The sequence below is a fragment of the Barbus barbus genome (assembly GCF_936440315.1).
Source record: "Barbus barbus genome assembly, chromosome: 21".
Classification (NCBI taxonomy): domain Eukaryota; kingdom Metazoa; phylum Chordata; class Actinopteri; order Cypriniformes; family Cyprinidae; genus Barbus; species Barbus barbus.
This window is the reverse complement of record NC_136749.1, coordinates 2,135,570-2,146,542: the sequence shown is the minus strand read 5'-3', so window position 1 is coordinate 2,146,542 and position 10,973 is coordinate 2,135,570. Positions and strand designations below refer to the sequence as shown.

At 38.1% G+C, this 10,973-nt stretch overlaps 1 protein-coding gene across 4 annotated transcripts; it reads left to right on the top strand.

The window, feature by feature from the left end:
- The first annotated feature begins 699 nt into the window (after positions 1–699).
- Positions 700–10,561, top strand: LOC306887462 (solute carrier family 52, riboflavin transporter, member 3-B). Of its 4 annotated transcripts, none has more exons than XM_079445201.1 (4): positions 700–904; positions 8,059–9,143; positions 9,234–9,357; positions 9,853–10,561. In XM_079445201.1, exons 2-4 carry the CDS (start codon positions 8,113–8,115, stop codon positions 10,063–10,065), a joined length of 1,368 nt encoding a protein of 455 aa, XP_079301327.1. In that variant the 5' UTR covers positions 700–904; positions 8,059–8,112; the 3' UTR covers positions 10,066–10,561. The 4 variants fall into 4 exon arrangements, with proteins under 4 accessions (XP_079301327.1, XP_079301326.1, XP_079301328.1 ...); XM_079445200.1 differs by lacking the exon at positions 700–904 and adding an exon at positions 4,018–4,287; XM_079445202.1 differs by lacking the exon at positions 700–904 and adding an exon at positions 4,022–4,296.
- Positions 10,562–10,973: the final 412 nt, after the last annotated feature.

The window sequence follows — 10,973 nt, the reverse complement described above, 5'->3', positions numbered from 1 at the left end:
TTATATATTTAAAAATACCTACATGTAATTACATCTGTAATTAATTTATGTAATTACATTCATAATTACACTGTTGCCCCATCGCTTACACCTTAACCCACCCATACCACCCTAACCTTACCCGTATCCCACCTCAATAGCAGGAAAGGTGTCTTAAAATACAATATTACCACAATAAGTACATTGCACTTATTATTAGATGTAAGTACATAGTAGTTAAGGCCACCTAATATAAAGTGTGACCTTTCAGTTTATCATAAATGCCTGTCAGTACATTCAGCAGTAGCACTTTTAATCATATCAATAAACAGAAGTAATTATGAAATTACATACAAAGATGTACTTAAGTCCTATTTAAGTTGGTCAAGAATCACTCTTAAGTTCAGCTATTTTAATATAGATTTAAGCTATAATTAATTTATTTAATTTGAAATAACATGCAATTAAGTGTCTAAAAACATACATTCAGTTCACATTAGGTATATTCTTTTAAAGTATATTATTTCTGTAAAAAGTGCTCTTTCTAAAAGCATATACTTTTTTTTTTTCCTCTTTGGGACTTGATAGACATGGTAACTATGATCTGTTGTATTAAAAGATTTGCTTTAAGAGTTGACAGAAAGTCATTTGTGTTTGGGACGACATGAGGGGAGTAAATGACCAGTTTCATAATCCTTTAAGCTAAACTTTTCTTTGGTCATAGTGGACTCGGTTGTTGAACAAATAGGGCTCAACCCTGCCTCTTGAAATCACATGCCTGTCTCTGCAGTCTCCTCGTGGAGAAGACCGACGCTTCCTCCTGTGTGAGCTGCTGTACTCCTCCTCTTTCTCAGTCTGTCTGACATCCAGAGCGCTGACTGTCAATATCCTTATACCCTGAAGAACAGAGCGGTTAACATACCAGGTGAGTAAACAAGCGTGATGAAAACAATGATGGGAGGATTTCAGCTTCCTTATGCAAGTCTGACAAGTTTTACCTTAGTGTTGCTAGAACATTCCTGGCACATTACCGGATACTTTGTACAGAGAAACAATGAGCTATGTTATGTCATTATGTTTATTCAGTTACTTATAATTATTCAGACACATCTAGAGAACATAATTTACAAAAATGTTTAAAATGAATACCTTAGACGCTCAGGTCAGCGATCATGTGTGAAAATGCACTGGATGAAAGCACTTTTTTTCTTAAATATTACATCAGAATGTGTGAACCAACAGTATCCAGATATGAAAGCACTGCTTTTGGATCACTAATGTGTTAAAGATGCACTTTAAAAAAAAAAAAATTATTATTATTATTTATATAAAAAGAGAAAAAGGACAAAAAATATGCACTTTTGAGTTATAATTACTGTTAATTTCAGTGGCAGCTGCTCAGCAGGCGTATGCAAATACATAACCCGATTGCCGCCATCTTTCATAAACACTCAGATTTTGGGATATTAAATTCATGTGTACTCTTTTTAATAATATAATTTGCCAGATGTATAAATGTAAATATTTACAGCATCTATGAACAGTAGATAATTACAAATCACAACCAGACAGACCTTGGTGCATTAAATTATTTTTCATTTATACTTTGCTGACCAAAAAACCACAGTAAAACAAAATTGGACTTTAAACTGACTCCTATTGGTGTGGATGCAGCATCATGCAAAATTACTCTGTTCAGAGGCATATTTATCTCCTTTGATTACTTTATACAACATAAAGTGTCTGAAAATGTGGGTGTTACTGAGAAGAAAAAAGTCATTTATATGACCTTTTGTATGTGGTCTACAGAAAACGTTCACATTTATTCATTTGGCACACTCTTTTATCCAACAATTGAGAATAACACGAGAATAAGGACAAGAAATAAAATTTCTAGAAAATATTAAAAATAGAAACTAGGGGAGAAAATAATATTTAAAAAGAATTGTACCAGAGCAGAATAAAGTGCAAAAAGGACAGTTACGAGGAATAGTGCAAAAAAAGGTTTTAGTCATTTTTGCAATGGGTGCAATACACAAATGAAATGTTATCCTTTATGAAATGTTGTCCTCCAAATGAATGATTAGAAATCCTCCGGAGAAATGGAGCCCGAATCAGTGATCAGAGCAGCTCCAGTGTAACAATGGCTCTACTTAGTCAGAATGGACAAACAAACCTTTTCTTTTCACTTATAATTTTCTTTTTCAAATGCCAGTTGTTTCCCAGAGTTTCTAAATAATATATGATTGTGCTTCGCATGTGTGTAGGTTCCCATTGTGTGACAGTAAAGGCTTTCAGGATCTCATTAAGCTTGCACATTTTATAATCTAGTGATTGTTTGTCTTTTGTAATAATAGAGTGACAGTCAGCTTAATACAATGTTTTACAGTTCCACAGACGGGGCTTAGACTAAACCAGGATTAGACCATAGTTCAAGTAATTTTTATAAACGTGCTTAGGAAAAACCATTACCGGTGTGCATCTTGAGACAAAACAAAGGAATTGATATATTTTAAGATCAGTCAGTGCAAGCTTCTTTCAGTTGAAACAGCTTAGACTTATATTTTAGTCTATGAAACCGGGGGAATGAGTGTTGTGTTTAAAGAACATGAAATCCATTTGAAAGAAGGATTTTTAAAAAGCCTCGCGTAACACATGACTTGAGTAACAGGTGGTGAATGACAGAGCCAGTCATCAACATATTGTAACTGCAATAAATAATTAAATATTTATTTTAAAGTAATTTAAAGAGCAGTTATGTGAACAGTTGTTTATTTTTGTAATGAAAGCAACAAAATATATTGGATGAGAGATGTACAGTATGAACTAATTTTGCAGGTTTATTGAGAAGATTTGGAAACGGATTCATTTTCAATCATTTACCTCCCATAGACGTTCAGCCATTAATTAATTGCAATTAATTAAAAATGTTTTATAGTTTAAATTTATATTAAATGCAATTAGCTGAAAATTTTGTTAATTGCTTAGTAAATTTTTGTTAAAGTATTAGTTCACTTTCAAATTAAAATTTCCTGATAATTTACTCACCCCCATGTCATCCAAGATGTTTATGTATTTCTTTCTTCAGTCGAGAAGAAATTAAGGTTTTTGATGAAAACATTCCAGGATTTTTCTCCATATAGTGAACTTCAATGGACTCCAAACGGTTGAAGGTCAAAAGGACAGTTTCAGTGCAGCTTCAAAGGGCTATAAACGATACCAGACGATGAATAAGGGTCTTATCTAGCAAAACAATCAGTCATTTAAAAAATAAATATAAATGTATATGCTTTATAAACACAAATGCTTGCCTGTTCTGCGATGCATGGTAATGACGTCACGTACGTTGAAAAGGTCGCGGTAATATTAATTGTAAATATATCAAATGACAAACAGTTAAAATTATAATCAAGTACTTCATCAAAACACATCAAAATCTTTAAAACACGACAAAAGACTAAAACATAATTATTTCAAATGTACTTCAACTTTTAAATTAATATTATTACAAAGTGCACTTTTTAAAAGTATACTCAGATGTGTTAAGAATCAGTCATGAAAGTGTCTCTCTCTTTCAGTTCACTTTTGTAGCCTTTTCTTTTATCAATATTATTTTATCTGCAAACACAGCTTTTTAAATATATTTTTAAGATTCGGAGTACACTAAAAGTGCACATTCAACTCTCAAGTGCTCTTATTTTTTCACAAAGGTCGTGTGTCTTTGTCATACTGAGAGACTCCAGTTATAGGGTTAATTCAGGATAATTGTTTTCCCAGTCATCACAATGTTAAAAAAACATTACATGTGTTCCTCCCAAAACTGTTATGATCAATATTAGACTGTGAGCTGCATTTGTATGGTGTTTAACCCATATTTAGTAAATAAATATAAATAAATAAATGATATTTTAACAATTGTTGCCAGAGTTTACAGTGAGGGTTAAAAGATCATTTGAATGTCAGCTGCTTCAGCCTCTGTCATGTAATAAGCTACACTTCCTGCTTCAGCTTAACCTCAAGGTTGTTATGAGAGAGAGAGAGAGAGAGAGGGAGGAGTTATTGAGTCATGCTTACACTTGCCTTCCCTGTTCACCCTCCGCCGGGCAGCCGAGCACATGGTTTTGAATGTTAGCCCACTGGGATAAAGGACCCCTGCTTCACACAGCTCGCGCCTGTGTGCTCCTATTACCATCAGATGAATTTCAGAGCCTACAGGAACATAAAGAGCGAGAAAAACAGAGCTCAAACTCTCAAGCTGAAGGCCGAGGAAACTGCTGTCTGAATGTACTGAGACCTCAGGACAATCAGGTGGGACGTGTATGTGTACGATTTTGAGATTATTTATGGTTTTATAACTCAAAGAGCCAAAAGGAGATTCAAGGGCACTGAAGAGTCCACAGTATGAGCACAAACTGGTTATTGTGATAATTGATAACATAATCAGGTAGAAGGAAACGGTTATGTCATAGAACAAGGAAGGTGATCAGGGAGTGAATACAGAGGTAATTACTGGAACTGTTGGTGTAGTATTAAGTCTGGTGAGTTTATTATGTGTAATCTGTTCGGCTTTAGTACTGTAAGTTTGAATGGGAAAGGTCATGTGACAGCTTCAGCGTGTGATTTCAAACAAAACAGAAATATTATAGAGTTCAATAGCAGTAAAAATGGAACTCGCTAAAGGGAAGTAAATACAGTTGAAAATGCATGTTTGTTTGTTTTTTAATATTATATTTTTAGTGTAATTAGTTATGCATGCAAAGGAAAATGTCATTATCCACAGGGATGCCTAATCGTGCTCCTGGAGGGCCACTTTCAAGCAGTTTATCTCCAGCCCTGATTAAACACATCTGAACAAGCTAATCAAAGTCTCCAGGATCACTAAAAACTCCTAGAGGCAGGTTTGTTGGATGATGGATTGGTCATTTTTGGATTGGTTTGCCAAAGCATTGTTAGCCAACTATGGTCTTGACTTCTGTCATTACCAACATTCTGCATTTTCCAAAGCCACAGTTCCAACAAACCTTCACAAACCACATGACAAACTTGTGTTTGGAGCTACAGCCCTCGACCTGTGGTTAGAAGCATAGTTTCGTTGTGAGTATGACATGTTGACCTAAACAGATCACGCTCTTGGCCACAATAAGCAAGCTAACAGTTAATTTGATATCCGTAAATTACCGTTTATAAAGAGTGCACATGTGAAAAATAAAATATGCAAAAAATAATAAAAGCAAAAGGGGAAGAATGGTGTAAGGAGGGATCCTGTGATAAATCAAACCAAATAAAGGAAAACTATGGGGAACAAAATTATTGAAGTATTCATCAGATGCCGTGTTCGTTACAGCAGTATCTCGAAGAAATGTTGTTACAGAGAAAGCTGCTGACTGAATGAACCACATGCCCCCGGAATTAAAGTAAACTGCACATTAGCGCAATAAAAAAAGAATGGCTTTCTGTTGTTTGTGTAAATGAACTATAATTCTCCACCACCTACGCACGTTATAACAGACCGTCCTATTGTTGAACCAACATGGTTCAAACAACACAAGTGTGACTTTATTACAACGTTTTCGCAAATAACTAGTTAATTTCTCCAATGATGCAATGGTGGTTAAGCAGCAAATTATATAATTATACAATAAACACAACAAAAACAATCCAACAGATTTGCATTGAAGGAAGGACCAGAAGATCAGAGACTTGGCCCCGTAAGTAACCACCTACAACCACCCAAAAAATCATAACAACACACTAACAACCACTCAAAACAACCTAGCAATCACTGATGGCGCTTTTCCACTGCATGGTACGACTCGGCTCAGCACGGTTCAGAATGGCACGGCACGGCTTAGTTTGGCTCGGTTTGCGTTTCCACTGCAGTTAGTACCGCATTACATTGGGCAGGATTATTTACATGTCGTTATAGTTGATGACTCCTGAAAAACTTTTTAATTCCGCGTCGCTCCATCATGCTCTCACTGGATCCGCTCCTTGGCTATCAACGAGAGGATCGTCTGTATTTCCTCAACAAACGAAACGGCTATATTTTGGTTGTTAAAATAAAGGTGCGCTCATTCAAAACAGTTGTGTTTGACCCTTCGCTGGCTTTGCCGATTTAAATCTAGCGGGTCTGTTTTTGTCTCGTGCCACAAGTTCAATGACGCAGGCAGTGACGATTTTCTCCTGCCAATCAGTGATCAGTTAGAGTCACGTTTTGGTAATGGTATGGTTTGCTTGGAACCTCAGCCGAGGTGGTACTAAAAAAAGTACCAGGTACCAGGTACTGTACCCAGTGGAAAACCCCCCAAAAGTGAGCCGTACTGAACCGTACCGTGCCGTACCATGCAGTAGAGCCCTGAGCGGGACTGTTTTCTTCAACCCACACCCGCCCGCTCCAGTGGAATTTCTGACCAGAACGCCCGCTCCCGCAACCTGTGTGTTCCACTCCCGCCCGCTCCCAAACACTCAAATATTCGTTCAAATTAACATCCAGAATAGCAAGCATTAAACATGATTGCGTTTAAATAAGATGAAGTAATGCTAAACCAAAGCACCACACGTGACAAAAACATTGGGTATTTTTTATTAGCATTATAAGACATTAACCTTTTAAAACAAAAGCACAAATAGCAGCACCTCAGTTTTTAAAAGTAGCCTACTGCTTGATACACAAGCACCAAACGATTTACTAAACAAACAGTTTAAAGGTCATTGCACACCCAGTCCGAAATTTTCGCACGTTAAAAAATAAATACTACCTCACATTATGTCAATCACGCTTAAACACTGCCTCCGAAACTTCATATGAACGTCATAAAAACAAAAATCGCATCAGGTTCGATTTCTGCGTTTTGACATCCGTAGCACGCATCTTGATATAATGAGGAATACAAAAAAAATGGAAAAACGCACACGAAAATTTCAGACTCAGTGTGCAATGACCAACTGTTAACAAACAGTTTAAGTAGGCTAAATAAGCCAAAGCAAAATATCAAATAACTTTAAATTAAGTATATAGAACTTAGAAAATAGGTAATATGCCGTCTCGGGGCAGAGGTGCCAGATTTATGTCCTTTTGCACGCAACTTAAGTTTAACTCTTTCTCATTTTTTTTCATTGACAACTGAGAATTGTTTCTAGATGTCTGACTTACCTTGCCTTGCTTTTGTCAAGTAAACAGCCGCTTTAATTTTCTTCTCAGTTTAATGTGTTGCCTCCATTTCTATTACACACCAAATCTCACCGCCCACTCCCACCCGCAGCAAAGGTAAAACCGCCCACTCCCGCGAGATTTGCGTTAATGCACCCCTCTACCATGCAGTGGACAAGCGCCATTAGAAACACCTTGAAACCACCATAGCATTGTGGTAGTCTCGTGTAGCTAGACCTTCAGACTGACGGCAGGAGTTCTGGGAACCTTGGCTGCTTTGAATGGCCAAGACCCACCCAAGAAAACTTATGACTGACAGGTAAAGCAATCAATCACGTTTCGTTTTGTGCTGTGTCATGTTTGGGGGCGTGGACATGTTCCCACAATAACAAAATGATTTGTAAAACTCTTGGACTCATTTTAAAGATTCTATGCCGCAAACTTTAAATATTTCACATACGTTTGAAAATCCAGCGTTTAGTTGATCCTGATAAAAACAGTTGTAAACACAACAGCTCTCTGCTTTTGTGAGGGGGTTTGACATCACGGCATCTTTGTTTTTCAGGCAGAATGTTAAAGAGCGCGACACACACATCTCCTGGAAATCCTGTATAAATTAACCAATCTGATTGACGACTTTGAAACTCCTCAAGTGTTTCCAATTTTGTGTGCGATATATGCATCAGACTTTCAGCCAATGGTCTGCGGGCGTGACGTCTGAGGCTGAGACGCATCATGGCATCATGAAATCTGAGCTTCTCAGCTTCTGTTCTCGAATATTCTCTTTTCTGTTATGCACAGTACAAAGTAGTATTGGTACTGCTTCAGTTTATCAAATGTATTTAAGTTTTCTGACAGCACTTTAAAAGTCAAAGAAATGGAAAGGCTATTGCAAAACTAATTAGTTTCCCTGTACTTCCATGTTTCAGATAACCTTTAAAAACCAGTTGCCTTTTTGACGTGTGGACCTCAGTGCCTTCATCATGTCGCTGTTCACACACGTGTTGGCCTGCCTCTTTGGCATCGGATCATGGGTGGCCATTAACGGGATGTGGGTGGAGCTACCTCTGATCGTCCCCTCCATTCCTGAGGGTTGGTACCTGCCCTCCTACCTCACAATCATTATCCAGATGGCCAACATCGGGCCTCTCTTCATCACGCTCATGCACCGCTTCAGACCGGGCGTGCTGGACGAGCGGCCCGTTATCTACACCATCGTGACGGTCGGTGTGGTGGCCACCTTCCTCCTGGCGTTCCTCTGGAACTACACGCTTACTTTTGGAGGAGGCGAACACAGTGCTGCCCTACTGTCCCTCAGCTTTCTGCTGTCTGTGGTGGACTGCACCTCGTCTGTCACCTTTCTACCCTTCATGATGCGTCTACAGCCTCAGTACCTCACCACCTACTTCATTGGAGAGGGTCTAAGCGGCCTGGTCCCAGCACTGGTGGCTCTTATCCAAGGCGTAGGGGTGGTCCACTGCAAAAATGCCAGTGCTAATGCGAACTTTAGCATGGGGAACTCATCCTGGGGCTTCGATGGAGAACTGAAGGCACACTACCAGCCGGCCAACTTCTCCGCTCAGGGTTTCTTCCTGTTCCTCAGTGCGATGATGTTGGTGTGCCTGGGCGCTTTCTTGTTACTCAACTTCCACCCAGCTGTGGCGCGGGAACACAAGAGCAAAGGTTATATTAATGATTCTCAGCGGGTGGAGAAGATTGATATGAGCCAGTCCCCAAATAATGAAACTCCAGAACAAAGGCCCATGTTGGATTTCCCAGAAGGCCCGGTGATGAAGCAACAGAGTTCATTTGGAAAAGGAACCTACAGCACAATGGAGCTGGTCTTCATATTTGTGGTTCTGGCATGGGTAAATGCACTGACCAATGCAGTCCTGCCCTCGGTCCAGTCTTACTCCTGTTTGCCGTATGGAAATCAGGCCTATCATCTTGCAGCCACTTTGTCTTCAGTAGCCAATCCAGTGGCTTGCTTCATTGCCATGTTTGTGCCAATCAGGTGAGAACAATGATGCACTAAATTCATGCAACTAAGCCATGTCTGAATTGGATTTGATTGGCTGACATGCTTTCTTTAATAATGTCAAAGGTCTCTGGTGCTGATGGGTGTTCTGACAGTGACCGGCACAGGGTTTGGAGCATATATAATGGCCATGGCGACACTAAGCCCTTGCCCTCTGCTGATCAATCATGACCTAGGAGCAGCACTCATCGTAAGACTCAAACACATGCTTTGCATTGGTCCTAGTTGTTCCATATTTTATTACAAGCATAAGTTAGACCAGTAAATGTGACTGTAAAGTAAATTTACTGGCACTGGAATTTACACTCTTAAAATTTAAGTTTCATCTTTTGGTGTAAGTGGTTCCATGAAGAACCGTTAACGTTCCATGGAATGTTTACATTGCACAAAGGTTCTTTATAGTGGAAAAAGGTTCTTTAGATGTTTAAAATGCTGTTCAGAATGGTTATTTTAAAAATGTTTACTTAAAGGTTCTTCTAAAAAATATCTCTTCTGTGGCATCATTCCAAAAAATCCCTTTTTGGAACCTTTAATTTTAACAGTGTAGTCTACTTCTCTTATTACATTAATGAGATATTCAATATACTACATAGTGTGCATGCTACTGCATACTTAAGCAAACATGTAATGTGAGGGCAACAGAACTCACATAATCTCTGTTTTCTCTTTCTCCCTTTATCTTTAGGTCATAACCTGGGTCGTATTTGTCCTGACTTTGTCCTATGTGAAGGTGATTATTGGAGTGATCCTGCGGGATGAAGGTCACAGCGCTCTCGTGTGGTGTGGAGCTGTGGTGCAGCTGGGCTCTATGCTAGGTGCCCTGTCTATGTTCCCTTTGGTTAGTGTTTATAGACTTTTCCAGTCAGGAGATCCCTGTAATACCAAGTGCCCTAAATAAAAGCAATCATTATTCAGAGTAAAACACTAATATTGTAGTGAACCAGGCTGAATAATAAACAGATGTAAGACCACACACATTTTTTTCCATTATACCTTTTTTTCACATTTACATAGAACCCAAATCTCAGCTACTGTATTGTTCCAACAACTATTTTTCCATTTGGTTGTCATATTGTCATATAGGTCATAGTACTGTTACATCATAACAAAACAAGCTTCATAATCTTCTGTAATATCTGGCACTGCCTTATAGTTACAGTGTAACTTGTCAGTTATGACATTTTTGTTATATTTCAATGTTATTATACTTGATCTGTAGTGTTTTCGTTATCCTATTGAACTGTTCCTGAAGCCTGAGGTCATGTTTTTTAAAAGAATTGGAAAATATTTATGACTTTATATAAGGCCTTGCCAATCCTATTCCTGTTGTTTTTTTGTTTTTTTTTCAAGACTTTATTAAGTTTGGTAAAAATAAAAATAATTATTTGTTCTCTAAGAATAAAGTTGTGTTGTGGTGATTTCTTTGAACATGTATTTGACTAATATAAGTCTATCACTCATAGAACACCATCATACAGGGATGGTCAGAATGGGAAATTCTGCAGTGCTGTATACATATTTCTATAGCATATCACTTTATACAGCATATCAGCAAATGTGACAGCATTTCCATAAGTCGTCAGACTCATGATATAGCTCTTTTTATTCTACATATTTTCAGAAATTAGCTTTAGAAAGGCTAAAAACCCAAGTGAGCGAACCAATGGTGATTGTGGCCCAAAAGCTCCTTGATAAGGTGTTGAAATGAGGAAGAAAGCCTGAATCTTGTTCTTCTTCCTCTGGTTCATGTGCATTAAGTCATTTCGGACAAATACAAACAAACACACACAAATCAGCTAGCTAAAT